The sequence below is a fragment of the Manis javanica genome, chromosome 2 (genome assembly GCF_040802235.1).
Source record: "Manis javanica isolate MJ-LG chromosome 2, MJ_LKY, whole genome shotgun sequence".
NCBI lineage: Eukaryota > Metazoa > Chordata > Mammalia > Pholidota > Manidae > Manis > Manis javanica.
In genome coordinates, this window is record NC_133157.1 from 161,859,775 (window position 1) to 161,884,630 (window position 24,856).

The following is a 24,856-nucleotide window of genomic DNA, read 5'->3' on the forward strand; positions in this document are numbered from 1 at the left end:
AGAATTATTTACAATAGCCAAGTTTTGGAAGCAAGCTGTGTCCATCGATAGATGAATGGATAAAGATGTGGTATATTGGGTACATAGAAATGTACAATGGAATATTATACAGCCATAAAAATGAATGAAATCTTGCCATTTGTGACAACATGGATGACCCTAGAGGGTATTATGCTAAGTGAAATGGTAGACAGAAAATGACAAATACCATATGATTTCACTTATATGTGGAATCTAAAAAAGAGAACAAACAAAAAACCAGAGATAGACTTATAAATACAGAGGGCAAACTGGTGGTTGCTGGAAGGGAAGGGGTTTGAGGGTGGGGGAAATAGGTGAAGGGGACAAAGAGGTACAAACATCCAATTGCAAAAGAAAGTAAGTCACAGGATGAAAAGTAGAGCATAGGGGAATATAGTCAATAATATTGTAATAACTTTGTATGGTGACAACTGCTGATTATACATATCATGGTGTAGAGAAAATCAAAGTTCCTATGGCCAGGATTCTCACCTGACTTTGGTTGGCTTGCTCACTGCACATTGTGGGCAATACGTTATTAATTGTCTCTGTATAAAGAGCTCCACCCAGTGCTCTGGGCTGCATGCCTACAGGGGAGCAGAGGCTGGAGTAGAGGCAACATTTAGGACAGAGACTGAGATGGCTGTGGGGGCAGAGAGGCCCAGAGGCAGAGACTGGCTTGCTGCATGCAGACTTCCTCTGAAGTGGACAGGATTCTAGTGCTTCACTTGCTACAGTGGAAATTAAGTTGGGTATAAACCCTTTGACCCCCAGAGTGTTCTGTTGTCATTTTTTGGTCTCACTGAGTCAAGACTGAACTTGCCCGGGGTTGACACCCATTGGCAAGACACATGGTAATCATTTCGTAATGTACATAATTTCAAATCACTATGTTGTACACCTAAACCAACATAATATTGTATGTCAATTACACTTCACTTAAAAAAATAATTTGGAGCTTGAAGCCTTGTGTTTTAGTTCCTGCTCTCTCAATTATCAGTTCATATCTTGATTCCTTATTTCTAAAAGGGGGTTTATTGGAAAAAATCAAATGAATATTGTTTTTAAAGCACTTTGTAAACTTTTACAAGGAAATCAGATATTATTAGGGTAATGTTGGTACACATTTGTTATGTGTTGGTTTAGTTTTAAGAGGATTTTCTTTTGATCCTATTTCCCCCAGTTTTTTTCTATGAACTCTAAACAAATGTGGGCAAAAAAATTCCTGAAGTAAAATAATTATGACTTAAGGAGTAGGTAATATTTACATATGATACTAGTGAAATCACAGCTGATTTATCCTTCATATACTGAGCCTGGATCTTGCAGTGGTAAGAATTCTGGGATTAAGTCCTAGTTTGACACTTACTAATAGTGTGAGGTGAGGAAATTTCTTGACATCTCTGTTTCTTAGTATCTTCACCTATAAAACAGGGATGATATTTCTCCCTGTCTTAAGTTTTAAGGATTTTGCAAATGTCAAATACAATCTACATATAAAGTCCTCAAAATAGTTCCTGGCAGAAAATAAACACTCCAAAAAACATTAGCAACCACGTAGTACGAATGCATCTTTGTTTGAATTGTTTGAATTATATATTTGCCCATATTCATGTATTTATTCTGAAATATACACCATTCATTGCAGTAGAGACACATGAGAGGGTGGACAGATATGTCAAATCCTTTCCACCAGAAATATGGCTCAAAGTGAATTCTCTACTAAAGTATAGAGTTAGTTTAGTACATCATTATCATTAGTAGTCATTCTTCAAGAAACTAGAAAGTCAAATTATTATAAGTCTACAGTAACCTCAAATCTTGAGCCTCCTGAATTAATAAGTTGTATTGGATATTAAATAGGATTATTTGCCCTGGGAAGCAAGAAAGACCAGAGTAAACATTTTAGAATTTCAAAAGTAAGTCTGGGCTATTCTAAGGTCATTGAGGCTTTTGCTTAGAAGCCTACAGGGAGCAATCTACATTTTTTGAGAGGGAAGTGTAGGAGTCTTGGTATCTTAAGCTGGTAAACTTTAACTGATGGCTTGGCACCATGTGGTTTTACTGGGCTGTTTTACAGAAGTGGTTTCCCTCTCAATTATTTAACCTTTCCTTTCAGATGCCATAAGTAGCCTTTTGACTTTTGTACACTATTCTGCTCTATAAATTTTACAGTTGGGGCAAACTAGGGACTGAGAATTGGGATGGTTCATCAATTATACACTAAATTGGTAGTTCTCAAGCCCTGTGCACATCAGAAAAACCTGGAGGACTTTTTAAAACACCAATTGTTGGGCTCTACTTCCAGAGTTTCTGATTCAGTAAAACGTGCATTTCTAACAAGTTCCCAGATGATGTTGATCTCTTTGTCCAGGTACCACATTTTGAGAACCACTCTGATAAATCAAATACAGGAGGCAGATTGATTATGTGTATACCAATTGCAAATCATATGCGATTCACATGGGGCAGACAACTAGCATGGGTCAAGGCAGAGCAGGGAAAGTAGCTTCTCGGTGTTTAGTATTAATGTTGCTACTAACAGGAGAAAGTGTAGATCTTTATTTTTTTTTTAGTTTTGAACTAGATACTTAATTATTATAATTCTGGAGAATATCACCATTTCTGTTTTCTGATATGTTGATTAAAAAAATAGCAGGGGATTGATAATTCTTAAAAAAGTAGAGACCTCTTGTGGTCATTCATAAAAGTACCTTAAAGACAGAAACCTAGAGTATTATTTGTCAAAAGGTTTCAGGATCTCTGGCTTAGTTGACATACATTTAAAAAAATATGTATATATGAATTACTTAATACCTGTCAAAATAGATGAGTAATGGGACTTCGCATAATGGTACTTTTATAAATGTATATATCATTTAGCTGTAACGGTTCTATATGATAAATTAAAACTTGATTGAAGCATAAGACATAAAGGCAAATGCATAAATCATAATTGTGTAGCTAAAGGAATTTTTCCAACCTGGATATATCTATGTAGTCCTCATATCTGGTAGATTTTTATCATAATTTTATAGGTAAGGTGACTCAGGTTCAGAAAGATTATGTGATCTGTTATTTCATAACATCAATCAAATCCATTTTTAACTTTATTCAAATATTTAAAGGAATAAGGAACTTCAATAAATACGAATATAGAAGACAATCAATTTAAAGAGCCATGATCCACAGTCTGGATTTGTAAGTGTCAAATTTTGTCAAATGAAATTACCTTTACACATATAATTTCAAGAGCAGTAAACTAAATAGGCAATAATAATAATAATAATAATAATAATAATAACAATAATAAAAATAAAATTTATTGTTGCTTGTCATTGTTTAGTATTGGTGGTCATGGTGGTGGTTACCTACTCTTTTTCTCCATTAATTTACAAGCAGTTTGGAGTATATTTTTGTATCAAGCCCTGTTTGGGGTCCTGAAGATACTAAAATGAATGACATTGAGTCTTTGCCCTTTAAGGGGATCAGAATGTAAAGCATCAGAAAGACCTTTAAACAGCACTTTGATATGGTAGTTTGTGCTCTAATAGAAGTGCATATACCTATGTGGATTGATTCTCAAGAAGGTGGGTATATTTTCTCCCAAATCTACCCCAGACTGTATAAAGCTTGAAAGTCCACAACTTTCTCTTTGGTTCAAAGCTATCATGGTTCAGTAGAAAATAATACTCAAAGAGTAGTCAGAAAAGTCATGTTTGAGTTATATAGCTCTTTCAGTTACTACTCTAGGATTTTGGACTAGTCTCTAGTCACCAAACTTTATTTCCTTGATTATAAATTAGGGATGGTAGCTGCTTCACCATTAGGAGGCTATTATGAGAATCAAGTGAGATAGTAAGAAAGTGGTCTGTGATCTTTAATGCAAAAATTATACATTATGCCAAGGCAACAATTAATTTATTCAGTATTTACCAGTTCATGGTATTGCCACTGGGAAGATGTGCTAGAGAAAGTGTTCAGTGTTTGAAAGTGGGCAGACAGATGTGTGCCTATCTACTTTTTCCCTAAACACAGTGAAAAGAATGAAAAGGAAATAAGAGTAGTAGTTGTCTGAGAAATGAAGGAAGTAGAACTGTGTTTGGTTGGGATAGGAAAAGGTATCAAAATCAGATTAATATACAAACTTACTCATTCACAAGTCTTTAAGAGGTAAAAGCAGCATATATTTATTTATAGAAAAATAATAATATGCAGAAGCAAAAAGAAATAAAAGCCACTTATATCTTTACGAGGTTGATCTATTGAGGATAGGTTAAGACAATAACACCCAGAAAGCACCAAAAAATAGTGGCTTAAATAAGATGCTCAATTTCTTTTTCAGCCAAAAGTTTGGAGGTTTGCAGACTGAGGCTGGTGTAGTGGTTCTGCTCCCTCCAGCTCATGACTTGGTCATCCCTAGGGTGTGGTGCCTTCCTCATGGTCCAAGTCAGCATCCACCCTCCTAGAAGCAGAATGGGATGAAGTAGAGGTACAGGGCCATCAGTTTCTTTAAGGAAACATCCTAGAACTTGCCCTGCAGCACGTCCATAACATACCATTTGTTAGAATGTAGTCACAAGGCCACATTTAGCAGCAATGGAGCCTGGGAAATGCAGTCTTTATTCTGAGCAGCCATGTGCTTAGCTAAAACTTCTATTATCAACAAAGAAGGGGAAAATAGAATTTTAGGGCCAACTGTCAGTATTTGCTACAGTTATTTCCTTAGTGAAATTGCAAATAGAGGAATTGCTAGGTTTGAAGTTATGTCCATTTTCAAGGTTCTTGATAAATATTGAAATTTCCCTTCAGAAGCTGTGTACACGTTTGTACTCCAAGGACATATATGAATACTTAGTATTAAACACCAACACAGTAATCAATCAATTCATTCAATGTTTACTACATGGCATCGCTGCCTGGCAGATGTAACAGAGAAAGTGCTCAGTGTTTGACAGACCTGGGCTTTTTTGTGAGGATTATTTCAGCTGTAAGTGACAGATGGCTGACCAAGAGTTTATTCAGATATTGAGGCAATTGAGTAAATTAAGGAAGGGGAATTGTGTATATGTTGGAGTTGGGAGTGGGATAATTAAAAATGAAGTTCTTTTGAAGAGGAATGGGAGAGGAGAATTATGTATGTAGCTGTAAAAATTTTGAAGCCTAAAGAGAAGAGCAAGAGTAATATGATGTCCTTTGAATGTCATGGAGGAGCTTTTCCACATATGCTTTCATCAACTGTTATGTTCCAGACACTGTCCTCAGTGCTTTACAAACATTCTCTCATCCATTCTGTCTGAATTCAAAATTTTGCTTTTTCCCTTTCTATTCTGAAGAGTGACCTGATTAAAAAAGCAAATTTAGAAAGGATCACTTTGGCTGAGCTTTTGAATTAACTGAGGGGTATAAAAAACTTTATAAAATCTTTAAACAATATAAAAGAATTAGGGAGAAAACAAGGTACTGCAAAGGGGAGGAAGGATCTTAAGAGATTTTGTCTCTTTGGGGGCCTTTTTTGATTTGAGTTGGATGCCTGCCTCTCTTTTCTCATAGTACCTGTGTTCACCCTAAGATCGATAATTCTCATCTCTGCTGTGGTTGTCTGATTATTTTGTTGTCTCTGCCACGAGACTTACATCTTGGGTGCCAAGTGTCAGGTCTTTTACATTTTTGTATTCCCAGGGCTTGGTATGCTTGCAACATAGCAGGTGCTCAGTAAACATTTGCCGAATGAATTATACAAGCATTCTTTTCATGGTCATATTAATACATATTTACTGAAATAGAAATTTTATTAATTTACTATTATGTCAACTTTTAAGAGGCGTACAATAATAACTAGACTAGCATAAAATTATGATTTTGAACATGGCTATAAAGGAATGTTTATAAGGCAACTGAATTTGTGAACAATATTGAGTGCTACAACATGCCAGTATGTTTTGAGTGTTTAATACTGTATTCAGTTATTTAATTCTCACTAAAACCTTATGGGGGTAACGGAATTATTATCTCCACTTCAAAAATTGGAAAAATTGAAAAACCAGGACACCAACCCCGGCAGTTCTGCTCTAAAAATTCTTTGTTTTACAACCAGGCTATTTTAACTTGCCATCATTTATTGGTTTTATTATTATTATTATTTCTGCATGACTCCACAGTAGCCTCTTCCAGTGAACAATCCATAGATCCTTATCCTGGTATTTTCTCTGTCAATCATAACTTCCCTTCTGCCAAAGGCACAGACTCTCCAAAAGGAACCTTAAGTATCTTGGGAAATTGCTGCTTCTCCGAGACCTCTATTCCACTTCCAAAACTGATGAGTAGTTTGCAATCAACATTATTCATTACTCACTTTAATAATCAGGAACTCATATTTTAGATTGTATCAACATTATTCATTACTAACTTTGATAATCAGGAACTCATATTTTAGATCGTATCCCCTAAAAAACGTTCAAATGCACCTCCCAATTGGTCTCCGCAAGCGGAAGCGTTTACGAAGAATTCCCGCGACTTTGCAGATCGGCCCTGCGCTTTTTCGCCGGTTAAACTACATTTCCCAGGCATCCGTTCGTCGTTCCCGGCTCCAGGAGGCATTGCGGAAAAACTAGCGACGCTTTGCGGAGCAGTGTGGGTCCGAGAAGTAACGGGAGGGCAGTCTAGGGCCTCTCGCGCTCGCGCAGCCCGAAATGGCTCGGAAGCAGGACGAGCACAGAGGGGGCGCGCCCTTCATGGCGGAAGGCAAGTCGGACGAGGAAGTTAGGCTCATTCTGTACCACTGGACACATTCCTTCAGCTCTCAAAAGGTAAAGGCCTCGACCAGGGCAGGCGGCGCGGATCGCGTTTCAGCACCTGGACAGCTCCCCTGGGTCTCGCCCGGGTAACGCCCGCTTGCCGGCTCACCTGACACAGGCCTCCAACGCCCCAACCTAGGCGGGCGCTCCCTCGAGTGTAGGCAGGGATGAGGGAACAGGGAGAGTTAAGTCCGAGACAGAAAGGCTATATCGTAGGCACAGCCATTCATGAACTGCGACCAAAAGGCATCCCTCTCGGGACTGTGCTGGAGGCCATGTGGCCTGGGCCTTGGAGAGAGAGGCAGAAGGAAGAGCCTGCTGGCAACCGCAGAATACGACTCCCTCTTTGACCTCTCCTTGTTCGCGGTCGCTCTCTTCGACAAGGCCTAGCAAATCTGTATTGCAGGTTTTTGTATGGCGAGGACACGTAATCAGGTTTACCACTCGGAGAAAGTAGTAGTGTTGATGGAGAGGGTAACTGTGGAATGAATATAGCCATAATAATTTTCATTACCGATTTTATTATCTTTTCTAATTTATAAGAGTAACACTAAAATGTATTTCGCTTGTTAATTCCAGGAATAGAAATTGTTAAAAAAAATGCTGAAAATGTTAGTAAGTCCGGGAAGCACAGAAAAGCTGCTTGGTGGTATCCAGGGATGTCATTTTATTGAAAGCCCACATGCCTTGTAATAACCAGGGTGAACTCTTCCAGGTGCGCTTGGTAATTGCTGAAAAGGCATTGAAGTGCGAGGAACATGATGTAAGTCTGCCCCTGAGTGAGCACAATGAGCCTTGGTTTATGCGTTTGAACTCAACTGGAGAAGTGCCTGTCCTTATCCACGGGGAAAACATTATTTGTGAGGCCACTCAGATCATTGATTATCTTGAACAGACTTTCCTGGATGGTAATGTTAAGGCTATTTGTGATTTCTTGGATTTACTTTCAACACAAATATGTGTCCCCTGCTTTCCTTTTTTCTTCCCTCCCTCCCTTCTTCCCTCCCTTCCTTCCTTCCCTCCCTCCTTCCCTCCTTTCCCTCCTTTCCTCCTTCCTTCCTTCCTTCCTATGGTGGGCTAGTGGTGAAAACCTTTTCCATTTCCATAAGCAGAAGCCAATGTCGCTCCATTTAAGGGAGCTCATGTAAACTACAAATTTTATTGGTAGGACGTTCCTATTAAATGCACTTGCAAAAAACCCTGCAGGTGTATGGTTTGTGGTGGAGATTTATTAGCCTTAAAGTCAAATTCATAATATTGATTCTAAAGGTACACTATGAAAATCGGTTTCATCTACTCTACAGAATGGTTCCACCTTAAAAAAAATAGGAAGGATAAAGAGGAATACAGTTTAGGCAAGGGAGGATAGAAATTGTAAACTTGGAGCTCTTTGGCTCTTGTTACTTCTGCATAGTTTGGATTTTATCTTTTGTAGGAAATTACAGGACTTTTAAGTATAATCATATATTGGTAGGTTGTTTTATGTCAGGCATTAAAAAAATTCTGTTAGTCCTCAACAGAACCTATCTGAGACAGGCATGGTAGACTAGTTATTCGCATTTTGTACATGAGAAAAGAGAAACAGAGTGGTTGCCTGAGGTAATATAACTACTTTATGGCAGGGTAGGGCTGGAATGTAAATATTTCAAATCTCAACTCTCATATTACACTGACTGTCATAGTCATTGCCGCTTACACTGTGTCGCTTGTTCCTAATGGCACCCATTGAAGTGAATGGTAACTTCAGTGTTTGCCCATTATTACACACCTAATCAATGGCAGAATTGAGAACAGAAGAGAGGGCTCCTAGCTTTCAGCTGAGAATTCTTCTGAAAAAGATGCTGCATGAGATCCAGCTACTCTTCATCTGCCACCAGTATGCTGATGTTAATTTGGCAGGATAAAAACAGTATAACCCCTAATTATTGGAAGCTAAGAAAGGAAATTAGCCAAAAAAATGTCTGAGGTAGTTAAAAGAAAATAGGTATGGCTCCTTAATGGGGAGGAGGAATAGATTAGCAATGAGCTACTCGTATTGTTGAACCAAAAGTTTAGTTCCCTAGGATTCTGGTTGGAGGTTTTAATTAGAGGTGGCCATTGATCTAAATTGAAGACTTGAAAGAACTGCTTTCTCCTGCACCATTACTTGCTCCCCTTGTAATTCAGTATGCTGGGGACTGTACTGAAAGTGGTGGATAATTGATTTAAGACCATGACTATTCTCAACCTTGAGCTTTTTGGAAATGGACAAGTTTGTTAAATAATAATTTTGTTTCTTGGGAGAAGTGATTATAATGTGAATAAAACAAAATTGTGTAAGAATTTTATTTTAAATAATTAAAAAGTACAGTAAATGGAAAATAATATTTAAATCTTTTGTTAGCATCTCTTGAACTACTATCATTCTTCTTTTCTCCTTCTCCTTACATTGTTTCTCTTGTAAGATACTCAGTAAAATATGTAACTTTATAACATAGCAATGTTGGTGATTATTAAGTTTTCTTAAAATTTTTTTTAGGCTTTTTCTTTTGCTTTGACTGTATAACAACAAAATTGAAATACATTGTGTCCTCAAACAAGTGAAATATGAAGTTCTTATTACTATAGATGAATCAGAGGAGAAGGCAATGCAGGCTAAATATTAAGATGAAAATATGTAAACTAAAGACTTTAATTCTGGTTGTACCAATAGAATAAGCAAACAATCAAGAATCCCAGCTCCTAGTCTGAAGCTGCCACTAACTTGTTGCATATCCTTGGTGACTTGGCTTCTCTGTCCTTTTGAATTAGGGTTATAGTTTTACCAATTGCAGAGAGAAATCAAGTCCAATCAATTCCTCTTTCAGTCTTTTCTCTTTTGTAGTCATTCAATTGGAAAGGGTTAAAAGAAAACTAAGGGACTTAGAACTCATGGTAGATATGAAGACAGCAAGAAAACAGTTACATAAATGAAGGCTAGTCTAGTTTATTCCAAAGTTTTAAAATAAAAAACAAACATGTTATCATTGTTATCATTAAGGTAATTTATGTTTATCATTAAGAACTTATGGAGATTAGGAAAAGCCAGACACGAAACAGATAAATGTTATCCCAACTGTCAAAGGGGGAAAGGTCAATTCTCCTGGTTCTTGCTACTTAAAGCATTTTCCATTGGTCAGCAGCATTGGTATCAACTGGGCACTTGTTAGACATGCAGAATCTTAGACTCTACCACAGACCTCTTGAACCAGAATCTGCATTGTAACAAGATCCTCAAGTCATTCATGTATACATTAAAGTTTGAGAAGCACTCCTACAAGTTACTGTGGGTTAGGTAATTGCTTGAGCTTTAAGAAGTGCTATTAATTACTGTCTTAAAGTGTGGCAGAATTCTAGAATGGATTGTCAAAAATGAAAAAAATATATACACATAAATATATACATAAACACACAATTTTTGAGCATCTCAGTTAAAAGGAACTGGCTTAAGTTTTACATTACTGGAGGATGCCTTTAACACTTAAAAAAAACATGAGTCTACTAAGTGCTGGCCATGGTTCTAGATATAATGTATTTTGATTTAAGTAGAGCATTTGAAATTACTTCATATGATACCCTTGTGGAATAAAGGGGCAAATATGGCTGGATGAAAGTAATGCACATTTTCAGAAGAGTAAACCACCATATTGAAGAATATTCATCTTAAAATTTCTTATACCAGGTTGCCCATTAGCTATAGACTCTGGTTTTACTTATCCTATAATAATTTTATCACACTTAAATTATTTCAGTTACTTGTAGACCACTGTAAGCCCCTGAGTTTATACACAGTGTGTCTTATTAACAACTGTTTTCCCAATGCCTTGTATGGTGAATGTTCTTTAATAGAAGCTTCATAACTACTTTGAATGATTGAAATGAATGAACTATTGAAAACATGTCTGGCTGGGCAGGGCTCTCTCTCCTGGTGTTCTGATAGGCATCAATTCTCAAACTTGAGCCTAGCAATTCTATAAATGACTCGAATAAAGAAACAGTGGAAATGCTGTTACATTTGCAGATGACAGAGGCTGGGATAGTGTGATGACTAGCTTATGAATGCTTGTCGTGGAACAATGAAATGGAAAAATAAGAAAATTTAACAAAGTAAGTGTAGTATATGAACTTTGTTCTTAAAAATCAGCTGCATTAATGAAGGATGGGAGACCTGGCTTACTAATAAGTTGCCAGTAAAAGTCGATAACAAAGTGGAAGGTTAGTGTGATCTCAAGTTGTTTGAAAGTATTTTTACTATCCAGAACCTCACAAATTGTGACCCACTACATTCTGAACTGATTGGAACATGCAGCATTTTGTCCAATTATGGATGGAACTTGGAGAAATGTTGACAAATTAGAATAAGTGAATGGATTTCATGAGGTCTATAGTTGCCCATGGTTATAATAGGAGTTATAATAGGTTTTAATTAAGTGTATCCATTCCCCTAAAGAATAGAATATAGTCACTGGTATCTTCTTGGCTGTTATTTACTGTCCTTTGTTCATCTGTCATCTGGAAATTGTACTAAAAATGATGACTTTCCCATAGACCTTTCCCAGCCTTTCTGTGTAATCATTTTTACATATTTGAATTCTTATGCTTTTGAGATAACTTCATTAAATAATTGGTAGTACTGAGGGAGAAGTCTGATAGCCAACGCAAACCTTTTCAAATGTTAGTGTAAAAAAAGCAAGTATCTAAGTTGGATGATTGCTATGCTTGATTTTTTTTTGTTTTTAAAGCAGTTACATGGAACACTCAGTGATACTCCCTAAGGTCAGAACTTAGGTCAAAGGAAGAATTTAGAGGTACTCAATTATGGCTGCTCAACCAAGGGCTGGCCAACAGCAATCTGTTCATTCTTTTAGGAGAAATCAATTGGGGTTAATTGGTGTAAGGTCATGGGGTAGTTCAAAGGTCCCAAATCTTTAGAAGCTTACTAATCTTCATATATAATTTTATTCTATAAACTTGATATAATACAAAACCTTTCTGTAATGTATGTGTGATTATTACTACACAGTTTTATAGACTCCTTTTCATGTACATGACACCTTTTTATCTTTGGGCATGTAATGAAGAATAATGTTAAAGTGTTAAACTGATCAAGCTAGATGAGATATGATAATAAGTAAAAAACACAGGCACAGTGGATGTGGCAAGTGAATATTCACACAATCTGGAATTTTAAATCTAGATTTCCTTATATTACTCATAACCTTTCAGTGAATTTTAACCACTAGATAAAAAAATAAATGTGGGCATGAAATAACTACAAAATATTAGAACATAATCTATTTATTACTGCCAAATAACTTAGTGGTAACCTGAAATCATGGATATCATATGGTGAATATTGAATTTTAGTAATTTAATGTTATATAAGAATTCTCTGAAGACAATGTCTCTATGTATCATTTAAAGTGTTCTTAGGAAGTAGAATTTGTTTGGAAATAAGGTATTCTAGTGTGATATTAAAGTAACATACAAGTCTGATTAGAAAATGTAAGTTCATTTTACAGACAGAATTTTATTAAAAATCAACTCAGATTTTAAAATAACTAATGCTGAAGTCACTGCTGCTGCATTAAAAATACATGCTTATTTGTGTAAGGCATTTCCACTTATTGGCAAGGTTCATAGAATAAATAATTTTATGTTTATTACTAAAAGGTTTTCATATATAGTTGAATAACTTTATATGCCTTATAGCATATCTACTGAAATTGCAGATTAGCACAAAGATTCTAGTGTGGAGAAAATATGGTGGTATATGCTAAGGAAAATAAAACAAGTCTTTAACACTTGTTTGAGCCAAGAAAAGTGGTTTTTAAAACTAACTTTAAAAAGAAAAAACTTTTTTCCAATTTTAGTGGATAGATGGTGGTGTTAAAATGCAGAGGTCTTGGTTTTGTATTGTGTGTATACAATAATTAGACAAACTGTCTGTTAAAGGAGTTTTTAACCCCCAATTATGAATGTTCCTGTTAAAAGTCTTGAATATAATACCAATTAAATAAAAAGTAGTTAAACATTTAAGGTATAAACTTTATTGAAAATAAAGCTACAAATTTGGCCTTGTCTCAGAAAATCCTGTATGCATGTAATGAATTTATGTAATTTGACACTGTAGGTAAAAATTGCAATAGTTCCAGAACCTCTTGCCTGGCCTTACTTGTTTTATGTAACCAAGGTGTTTAGTGCTTCAGCCTCTCTCTGGCAGCCTCTGGAGACCAGGGACGGAGAGAAGCTGTTCTCTCCTCCCCTCTGTTGCAATTGGTCAGGCACCTGTTAGTCTCCAGGGCTCTGCCTGCGGAGTTTCTCCCGGAAGTGGCGGTGGGAGGAGGCAGGGGAGAGGGGAGGGTGTGCTGGGATGAGAGAGGAGCAGAGAGGGAGATTGGCGGCCAGGGGAGACCTACAGAGCCAGGTCTCTTGTAAGCAATAAAGAGCTTCTCCCCATCTAGCTTTTCCCTTGACTGATTTTTTGGCTTCACCAGTTACACTCGTTTATTCGCTCTGGGCTGGGAACATGCTTTCCCCCACCCTGGAGCTACCCACACCATATGTTTTCTTCTCATCTGTGTTTAGATTTGATTTTTCCAGTTCCAAAATTACAATAGCCTTGCATTGTAGTCAGTCTGTAACCATATCTCTTGCTTCAGGTTCTAACTTAATTGTTTACCATATTATAATGTATTTTTTAATAGTCTGGTGTATGACTAGTTGAAGGGCACAATTTTGTTTAGCTGCATGATGTATATTACCTTATATACCAATGTCATCACTAAGTGATCTAAGTAAAATAAAAAAAAATCAGCAAAGGGATAAAGATGGAAATGTAATCTAATCTGTTTTTACTGAGCTAATAAGGAAGGCCTGAAAGTTATTCAAATAGACCTTGGGGCACTCTTTCTTGAAAAAAGAGTAAAATAATGCCTCCTTTATCTCCCCTCACTGGGAAATGTAGGAAATCAGAGCAGTTAGTTTAGTAAAATGGAGGCTTATCCCTTTAAGCCCCTAAATTCTTTTTATTTTTGCCCTTGGGGAAACAATGTACTTTTTTTTTTAATGGCTCAGGGCCTTTGTTATTCTACCCAGCAATACAGGAACTTGAGAATGTAGGGAGCTTCTGTCCACATTAAATAGCTGCAGAATACTTTTATTGTTTCTTTCTAATTTTTAAAAATAATTCCTTTTTTCTCTTGTTCTTTAGCACATTTTTCTGCTTTATGTCTATCTGCTTGTTTCTAATTTGCTGCCTACATTTAGGTGCAATACCAGACCTGCCTTGCCCTCAATTTTTCTAGGAACTCAAGTTTTATGCCAATTTATTTATTCTTATCTATTCTTCCAGTTTAGTCATTAATCCTGGTTTCCTCTACTGCAACCATGTTCCCCATTGCTGGGAACTCTTCTCATTGCCTGCTTCTGAAAAGTCCCTTGATTCCCTTACTTCTGGAAGTATTCCATTGCTTTCTCACTCCTGACTAAGGTAGAATACCCAGAAAAGATTTTTTTTTTTGTATTTAACAAAAATGCTTTAGGGAAGGATTAGAAAATAAAATAGCATCAGAGAGGGGATATCTCCTGTATACTTCAAAGGGAATTCCCAATTGTCCTTGAAAAACTGTATTTCCAAAGGCAGTGGACACGTGTGCTCTGGTGTCAGGAGGGCAATGGCAGCACTTTGCATGTGTGATACTGGACAGGGTTTCCTTGAAGAGACAGTGGGCCTGGAAGAGAACTTGGGTCCAGTGGGTATTGTAATCTCTGTCTGACAAAGTGTTTTGGGAGATAGTTACACAGTAATGGTGCACTGAGTAGAAGAAAATTATTTTCATGGATTTAAACATCTGTCCTCTGAAAATTGAGGCTTGACCAGCTGGAACTTCCCCAGAAAGCAATTAGGTCTTTTTCCTGCTCTCATGTACTTTCCCAGGAAGGAAGTGGTGTGCTCTTCTGAAGACAAGCCCCAGGCCTGGAATCAGAAAGCAGCCAGAGCTAGTAGTCATAAATGTAATGAGTTGGAAAGCATTTTAAAATGCTGTGCTATTTATGGTTATTAACCCGAGGTTCTTGGGCCTGCAGAGCAGTGGTTCTTAAACTTTCTGGTTGAGGATACCCAGAGCTTTTGTTTATGTGGGCTGTATCTATCAATATTTACAAAATTAGAAATTAAAATAGAAAAAATTAAAATGAATACAGAAGCCCACACTCCCCTTAACTGTTAGAGTGATGGAGTCATCATGTGTTGTGTAGCCTCTGGCAAACCCTGCTGTACCCTTTGGAGAAAGGACTGAAAAAGCAATTAACATCTCAGTATTACTATAAAAGTAGCTTTGACTCTGTAGACCCACTGAGAGTGTCTTGGGGAAGTTCAGTGATTCTCAGACTATACTTTAAGAACTATTGTCCTCAGTGGTCTATGAATAGAATTCAGGAGATTTGGGCCCTTAGAGGAAAAAAATATTATGTATTTATTTTCTCTAATTTCCAACAAAACCATATCATTTCCTTTCATGTCCACTGTAGGCATAGTCCACAGTTGTTATCTTTGTTACCAGTGAAAATCACAGATATATTCATAACATATCAAGTTATTGCAGATATCTTAAAATATCAATTATGTTCATAACTACTTTGAAATTATGGTAGTTATTAGACCTGCTGCTAGATCTTGTTAATGTGTTAATAAAAAGGTACCCAATTTGTATTTTATAATTTAAAATTACTTTGATAACTGTATTTTAATATAATCAATTTCCTTTGCAATCCTGTCTTGTATGCATTTAAGACATTATTTTGAGAAGAGGTCAGTGGGCACACAAAAGATTAAGAACTCTTTAGAATTTCAAGGCCCTAGAAGTCCTCCAGTGTGCTGTCCTCATGCAAATGTCTGCTGTGTATTGGTTGGGATCCTGGTGATATGCTGAGATCCTGAAAGGTCAGCAAGCAGGTGTGCTGTAGTCGGGTAAATTCCCTGTTGACAAGCAGTATGTACCTGACACTTCATTCTTGGTTATTCAGTGCAGCCTTTAGAATTGTACTCCCCTGCAGGAAATTAGATATTTGCCCATTGGTTTGAGGAGTAATCCATCTTCTTTTTTCTTAGAGAGTCAGAAATAGCCTGTTGGATTAAAAAGCTTGTTCTGCTTGTTCTGGCATTATGAGAGCTTGCCTGAAATGCTCAGCAACCAACTCTGAATTGTCAACACTTATGAATGAGTGTGGGATGCTCAAAAGGATTCTAAATTAAATAAATAACCCAAACTAAGAAATAATGAAATAAATTGAGGCTGTTCTTTTCACCTGTTGGAATAAGCTTGTTGGCGTTTTTCAGGAGTAGTTTGAATGTCAGAAGTGGAAAATGACTCTGAAAGGACATAGCCCTGACCTTTGGATCATGTGATTCATCTTTATTCTTCTTGGCGTGTCTCTCAAACGTAAACCCTTTGAAGATGTTGTGATGGTGTAGTAAAACAGAGCACTGCATTAGGTGTTAGTGACTAGTTTTGTTCTACCTTTAGCTGTGGGATATTGGGAGAATATCTCAGCCTCTATATCTCAGTGTCCTCATTAACTACTACAGAGATTCTATAGCTCAAATGGTCTATAATAACTAGAGGTCTGGGAATATATTCATTCATTCCATTGAAATTTATTGGACACCTAACATATTGGAACCAAACATCATATTGGTCATTGGCGATTCAATAGAGAACAATACATGGTCCCTTCCCTCAAGGAATCTAGAGTTTAACCAGCAAGTAAAGATTCATATAGAGCCCTCTCTCCAGAGATAAAATATTAGAAATTTCTGGCAAATTCCATGAAGATTGTCAATTCACATTCTCATAACATCAACAGGGTCATTCTTAATATTAATTGGAACCTCTGAAAAGTGGTCCCTTATCAGCTTCCCATAATGAACTTTCATTCACTCAACCAACCTTTACCAAGGGTCTAAAATATATTAGACATTCTCCTAGACCCTGGATCACAGGTTCCTTGCCCTGAAGGGGTTCATGGGGCAAAGAGATACAAACAACTAAATAAGGTGATAAGGGCTAAATTGAGTATGTACAAGGTATTCACATACACAGAGGAAGGTACACCTGACCCAATCAGATGCTGGTATTTGTAGAAGGTCAGGGAACACAGGAGTTGGCATATATAACTAGACTTTGAGAGCTGAGTAGCAATTTGCAAGGTGGAGAAGATAATGCCAGTGTGATCATGGTTTGGGGTCTGGTCTGGTATCAGTCCATTTCAAATTCTGAAGCCTGGGCTGGGGTAATGTCATCTTTTAAATGCCTTGATATAATATTGAAAATGTTATTGATGAGTGGGTTGGGGCTTTTGGTTTTGCTTTTGGACATAAGATCCCATTTGTAACTTTTTCTTCAATGTTCATGTATGTATTTTAGAAAAAACACCCAGGTTAATGCCTGATAAAGGAAGCATGTATTACCCACGGGTACAACATTATCGAGAACTGCTTGACTCATTGCCAATGGATGCCTACACACATGGCTGCATTTTACATCCTGAGCTAACTGTGGACTCCATGATCCCAGCTTATGCAACCACAAGAATTCGCAGTACGTAAACAACTTAAAGACCTGGAATTCTGTCTCAAGTTTATTTTAATTCATTTTTGAGATCCAGCCCATCTCATGAAGACATAGGAACATGGTTGTTGAGTCTGCTTCATGGAAATGAGTCTTATAGATTGATCCATGCACCAGTCGGGTTAATCTGTGCTTCAGCTGTTTAGCTGTATGTTTATTGGCCATAGGAGCTGATTTCTAAGTTGTTGGCTTTGATGGCTAAGCCTAGATCAAAGTCAGAAGAGTGGTCTATGGAAAAATATAGAACACAATGTGTTCTCATGGACAAATTGGCTAGGAATCAGGAAAGTGGGGATGTGCTGGGGTGGGTAATTGAGCTTACTTTGTAGTCTTGATTTTTGTTTTATTACTATTAGCTGGTGTAAGGCTGTCTGCTGCTCTAATTTCAGTGACTGGAGATTTATTGAGGTTGAGTTGTGATATCCAGCTCTTTCCTTTCCTCCTGTCCTGAGGACAGGGTAGGGTCAGTGCATGAGATGTGGAGCAGAAGCGGGTGTACTGTATGGCACAGACCATTGGGATAGGAAGGGAAGGGAGCGGGGCTGTGGTCAGACTCTGGGGGCGTTTGACTAGGATCCTTCAAACTTAGATTTCTAATTCTAGCAACTATGTTCTTGCATTATGTCATACCTCACCTTTATCACTCTCTTACATTACTTTTCTTTCTTCCTGATACTTCTCCTGTCCCCTCACCTCTTTCTTCCCTTCCCTTCCCTCCCCTTCTCTTCTCCCCTGCATTTTTCTCCCCTCTTTTCTGGTTTCTCACCTTCCTGTTCCTCCTCCTCCTCTTCATAAGTGTTCATTATATGATTTCAAACAAGTATTATGACTACAGTGCTATCACCTGGAGTTACTATTTTTTTTTTAATATGGCCCATTCCTTCCCTTTATATAGACATTTATTACAGAAAACTTGAAAGGTATTGAAAGGTAATGCAGTCACCCTGCACTGAGCATGGATGATGTACTGGCCTTGCTTTAATCCCTAGCCTATGTCGCAGACACTCTGACAGTTCCATTTTAAAGCTGAGGAAACTAAGGCACAGAGAGGGTCAGTCCGAGGCAGAGGCCGGGTGTGAGCCGCAGAGCTAATGCTCTTACCAGCGAGTTTCCCTGCTTCTCGTTTCTAGTAATGAAGGGAGGAAATGATTTTCCATTTCAAAAATGATTTTGTTGTCAGGCCAAATTGGTAACACAGAATCTGAACTGAAAAAACTTGCTGAAGAAAACCCAGATTTACAAGAGGCCTACATTGCAAAGCAGAAACGACTTAAAGTAAGTAAACCAGGCTGTCTTCAGTTGACATCCACTGTTTGTATTACATGTTCTACTTTTTTAAATAAAAGATTTCCAGAATATCTTCTATTAAATATCACCAGTCACCAATACATATATTATCTTTGGCTTATGGTTTTGCTTTTGGAAATAATTTTTCTTTATTAGATTTCATATTCAAACCTAATGAAACAAATCCTTAAAAAAGAAGATATTGCTCATGATGCTTTCTAAGAAAATATATAAGATGTAAAAGTGAGTTAATAAAGTATTCTAGGAATCTCTCACTTCAGGTATACTGCTACTTAAAGGCATTGCTAGCCCTCTATGACTTCTTTTCCTTGTTTTCCTACAAATAAGGCATTGGCAAGTTTGTTCTTCAAAACATACTCTTCTCCCTCCTCTTGTTTTTTTTTTTTTACCTTTAGACTACCTTTACTCATTTCTTCCTCTCCACTCTCCTTGCCTCTGGCAACCACAGTTCTGTGTATTTATGAGTTTATTTTTTTTAAGATTCCACATATAAGAGGAATCATATGGTATTTGTCTAATTTCTTTGAAATAGATCTGCCTGACATAATAATGCCCTTCAGGTCCATCTATGTTGCCACAAATGGCAAAATTTCATTCTTATGGCTAATTAATATTCCATTATATCTATGTACAACATCTTTTTTATCCATTCATTCATTGATGGATACTTAGGTTATTTCCATATCTTGGCTACTGTAAATAATGCTGCAGTGAACATGGAGATGCATATATCTTTTTGAGTTAGTGTTTTCATTTTTTTCAGATAATACCCAGAAGTAGAATTGCTGGATCACTTGGTAGTTATATTTTTAATTTTTTGAGGAACTGCCATGCTATTTTCCTTAGTGGCTGCAACAATTTACATTCCCACCAACCGTGCACAAGGGTTCCCTTTCCCCATGTCCTTACCAGCACCTGTTATTTCTTGTTTATTTTTTGATCATAGCCATTCTAACAGGTATGAGGTATGAGGTGATATCTCACCTTGGTTTTGATTTGCATTTCCCTGGTGATTAGTGATGTTGAGCACCTTTTTACATACCATTGTACATACCATGTATATGTCTTCTTTTAAATTAGATTTTTTTTTTTTGCTGTTGAATTGTATAAGCTCTTTGTATATTTTGGATATTAGTCCCTTATCAGATAATTTGGAAATATTTTTTCCCATTCTGTAGGTTGCCTTTTCATTTTGTTGATGGTTTCTTTTGCTGTGCAGAAGCTTTTTAGTTTGATGTAGTCACATTTTGCTCGTTTTTGCTTTTGGTGTCAGGTTGAAGAAGTCATTGCGAAGACTGATGTCAGGGAGCTTACTGCCTGTGTTTTCTTCTAGGAGTTTTATGGCTTCAGGTCTCATGTTCAAGTCTTTAACCCACTTTGACTTGTCTGCCTCCTAAGGAGCCAGGCTTTGCTTCATCGGTCATAGTGAGCCTTTGTCTTTCTGGAGATTTTTTTCTCATGGCTCAGCAGCATGTGTAAGCTTCTCCCATATTAAAAACATAGCAAACATAACACTCCTAACCCTCCCTTAAACTTCCCATTTTCCTTTATCTCAGCTAAGTGAGCTTCTCAGCAGAAATGCCTTCACACATAGCACTCCTTATTTTCCATTTGCTCTTTAATTCACTTCATTTATATTTTTCCATTCGCCCTGCCCCTTCCTTTATTCATTCACTGAAGACTGCTGCAATTCCATTCTTGAGTTGGGCATGAGAGGAGTCTCTTTGTACCCATCATATTCATTGCCTTCTCTGGTTATCTGGTCCTGCAGGAATTGCCAGTGAGCAGTGGGTCTGGCTATTTCCACAGCCAGAGCATCTTCTCAGCTTTGCATTTTGCTTTAACAAAGTTATTCTATTTTTCTCATTGTTTAGAATGAACAGGCTCCAACTCTGTAAGAGTTTATATCTGCTTTGCTCTACATTGATTGCTTTTACAGACATAAATAAACTGTTTAGTTATTTTTGTTAATTAGTCAAAGCTGCTTGACCATGACAATGTCAAATATTTGAAGAAAATTCTTGATGAATTGGAGAAAGTCTTGGATCAGGTTGAAACTGAGTTGCAAAGAAGAAATGAAGAAACCCCAGGTAGGTTCTCATTGTATGTATTTTCTCTTCTGAATACCAGGAGTACTTATCAGAACATTCTTAGATTTCACCAAAAACATTCTGTAATCTGTTTTTATTGTTATTTATGGGTAGTTTAAGTTAATGATAGCAACAATCATTGAATTCAGTAAAGCCCAGGTGTGTAGTTGTAATTCAGTCTGCATCTATGTGAAATATGACTGGTGAAAGATTTTTCTGCACAATCTAAGATATGGTTGGAAGATTCCTACCTAGCCTGTTTTACAGATTTGTAATTACCGGAGTTATTTTGTAATTAACTGAGTGATAGTTGAGTATAACTCAGTGTGACCTGAGAATGCTCCCTCTAGTTTTTCCCTTAAGGAGAGAACTTCCAGTATAAAGTAAAGTATAAAATGGGGCCAGCCTTGTATACCTGCAGGACAGCTGGTGATTATCCCTCTATTGTACGTGTGAACCTGACTTCATGATGAAGCTGTTGCCCAGGTGCACTCACATAGACAGCAAAGGTGAAGACTATCTTACCTGAAACTTGCTTTACAACAGGGATTTTCTTTTGCTTTAAGTCATTAACTAGGAGCAGCAACTACTCAGTAGCATTTTAGGCACAGGTTTACGACTTTTCCTAAAGTACACCTGTTGTTTTCCTAAACCAAAAGGAAATATCTGTTAACTCCTCTGGCTTGAAGGCTTTCAACTCCTGAGAATTCTTTACAAAATGATAGATAGGCTTTGAGTTCAAAAGGCTCCAGTTTCACCTAGGAATTTAGGTGGGAAACAAGATGTCAAGCAAGTTTCCTTTACTTGGGATACATTTGCATGGATTTTTTTTTTAGCATAAAATTACGTGCAGAGTGTGATTGTCAAAAAAAGGTTTTATGGCCATTCATCTTTTGCTATAGTCACATTTGCCCTCAAGACTGAGACAAAATTAGAGTCTGTCTGTACAGCACTTGCCCCTAATTCTCCATGTCCCTTTCTCTGATTAGAAGAGGGCCGCCAGCCTTGGCTCTGCGGAGAATCCTTCACCCTGGCAGATGTCTCTCTTGCTGTCACATTGCATCGACTGAAGTTCCTGGGGTTTGCGAGGAGAAACTGGGGAAATGGAAAGCGACCGAACTTGGAAACCTATTATGAGCGTGTCTTGAAGAGAAAAACATTTAACAAGGTTTTAGGACATGTCAACAATATATTAATCTCTGCTGTGCTGCCAACAGCATTCCGGGTGGCCAAGAAGAGGGCCCCAAAAGTTCTTGGCACCACCCTCGTGGTTAGTTTGCTTGCAGGAATGGGATATTTTGCTTTTATGATTTTCAGGAAGAGACTTGGAAGCATGATTTTAGCACTGAGACCCAGACCAAATTACTTCTAGGCGTGTAGGGATCTCATGGTGGCAGCTCCTCCAACCATCCAGCTAGACCCTTGTCCGTTCTTCCAGGCTCAGTGAAGAATGACCCTGGGCAACTAACAACAAGCATAATTTACTTTACTCTTTGGGTAGTTTATGAGCGAAGAGGCAATGAAAATGTTTTTGTGGGCTGGTAAGTTTGAGAATACATCCTGAAAACATTTGCGAGGTCAAGATATATAAATGCTGACAGGTAGAGAATAGACCCTTAATTCAAGTCTAGTTCAAGTTCTGAATTATGTATTTTGGGAGAAGGTTATTACTGTGAGCAGACAGTAATAATAACCTGTGATTGCCTATAGCTCTTCATCTGAGATTATCTGGATGCACTGGGTGTTGAATAGTTAGCAACATTTTCTCCTGGAGTTCAGAAATGATCTTCATTACATGGGTTCAGAAAGCAGCATGGCATGTGCTTGGGTAGTGGGTCTTTTGATGATCTGGGAGTACAGATATGCTCACTGTACATTAGAGGAGGCTGGTGTTTCAACACAAAAACTGTTGTGTAGGCTTATGTCTGTTTTTTGTTTTCAGCAAAGCCTTAAAATGTTACAGAGAAAGGTCTAGTCCTGGCCTGCAGCAATTAATTTAGGGGAGATAAAATAAGTCAACAGTGATGTCTACCTGTATTCATTCTTGTATATCTGGACTCCTTGAGGGGTTCCTCAGTTCATCTGGAAGGGATAAACCCAGTGCATTCCCATGAACACCCGTGGAACTGCATCATATAGTTTATGCTCGGGAATACTCTTATGGTGACAGGAAGTGTTTCTTTGGAGTTGGCCACAAATGTTTTGGGAGCAGTTTTAGGTCTCTGGCAGGAAGTATGTAATAGAGAATGATGAGCTAAGGTTCCAGTGAACAACAAAAGCTTTCTTGGACTGCCTTTTGCACAGGTTGGCTGTGAAAAATAGCAAAAGAATGTACTGACTTTTTCATTAGTTGGAAGCAGTCATGCTTGAGAAACAATGACTTTTTGATGGTAAATGATTCTATCATTCCATTTCATGAATCAGTTTTAGAAAATCTTGATGAAATGGATGTTCCCTGTTTACAAAAAATTAATAAATAATGTCTCCAGTGTAATCTCAATCCAACAAGTATGAACAGACTGGCAGCTTTTATAATGTCTCAATTTTGCTCCTCACTACATTGTTGTATAGAGCGTCTGAAATTGTTGCTCGGACATTCCAATCCATGTATTCATAAAAGAGCCACAAAACTGATTATTGAGTAGTTCATCATGTTTCAGAGTTCTTTATGGCACCGTTAGAAGAACACAGACATAAAGAAATCAAAATTGGATTTTTATAAAAATCTATGTTGGATATTTACTAATGTAAGGGTTGTTAAGAATAAAGATTAGAAGCCCAATGCTGGGTTTTCCTTAAATTTACATTATTACTGAATCAGAGAAGACCTTTAGGAAGTGTTTGTGATTTTATGCTACAGTTTCACTGGAAATACGCATGTGTCAATATTAAAGATCATACATCCTGGTGATTTTACTTGTAATGCAGATAGCCTTGAGTTCTTTCAAAACGTTTGTTTAGGGATATGGTGACCACTAGATGTCGCCATTCATCCAGTAGTCTGAGATGGGGCATTCTTTAGATTCAGCGAGACTTCTGATACAAGTGAAGATAAAAATTAATGACCTTAGTTTCTGAAATGAGGGCATCTCCATCAGATCATTCATCTGTAAAAAAGCTTGAGGCACATGTAGTATTGATTTCTAATGTTTTGAAAGGGGTAACTACCATACAATATCAAGTTAAAGAGCTAAATGTACACTATTAGCCAAATAGGCACTTTTATGTATTTTCTTTTTCACAGTCATTGGTGATTGGCCAGTGTGCTACTGAGTTTCCAAAATTTGTGTAAATATCACAATTAGATATGTGAGGAACTGAATTTATGTTAGCTATTTATGTTTTAACACATAAATACTATTTTATTGTTATTGCAATTATATGCTTTTTGGATCCATTTTCCTTATCGCAGATGTAAATTGCTTGCTAGAATTTTAGTAATTATTGATATTGACATCAAAGTTATAGATATTTGGTATTGTTGAATGTAATAGAAATATCAAGATACTGTTCTGCCTATAAGATCATTAAAGGTAATTGGAAAATAAATATGAGCACTAATTTTGTAATCTTTTTGAGAAAATGTGTATTTTTCACTAAAATCAAAACAAGGTGTGATAATTAAAGTAAAATAAGCAGAAGTTAAATATTCAAGATTCAGCTATAGGATGTCATATTTTCCTTATAACATACAATTACTGATTCAAGATTTATTTATATCCCACAATTTTATGAATAAGAAAGGCAGCTTAAAAAATAACATATTGATCCTGATCACTAAGTTCTTTTGCAGCCAGCCACCTAACAGCAGATAACAGGAAAATGGTAAGCACCAAGAGAGTATTTTTTTCCAAAATAGTTTTGTTTTATTGAGTTATGGATCATGAATATTCAAAGTACCATCCACGTTTTCACCTTAGTAAGCTTAGCCATTATTGTAATCATCAGATAGAAATTCAATCAAGTGATACACAACTCTGTAATCTGCTCA

The 24,856-nt window shown here is 37.1% G+C and overlaps 1 protein-coding gene across 5 annotated transcripts in view; it reads left to right on the forward strand.

The window, feature by feature from the left end:
* Window positions 1-24,419, forward strand: part of GDAP1 (ganglioside induced differentiation associated protein 1) — a 48,453-nt gene extending 24,034 nt beyond the window's left edge. For 2 of the 5 annotated variants that reach the window (XM_073229718.1, XM_073229717.1), the window contains exons 2-5: window positions 17,264-17,437; window positions 18,648-18,742; window positions 20,751-20,865; window positions 21,855-24,419. In XM_073229718.1, coding sequence (XP_073085819.1) covers window positions 17,281-17,437; window positions 18,648-18,742; window positions 20,751-20,865; window positions 21,855-22,237 — 750 coding nt within the window. In that variant the 5' untranslated portion in view covers window positions 17,264-17,280 and the 3' untranslated portion in view covers window positions 22,238-24,419. Of the gene's footprint in view, window positions 1-6,607; window positions 6,831-7,533; window positions 7,727-17,263; window positions 17,438-18,647; window positions 18,743-20,750; window positions 20,866-21,854 lie in introns of those variants that run through there. The other 3 variants (XM_017642290.3, XM_036998291.2, XM_036998292.2) reach the window with 3 other exon arrangements.
* The last annotated feature ends 437 nt before the right edge of the window (window positions 24,420-24,856 follow it).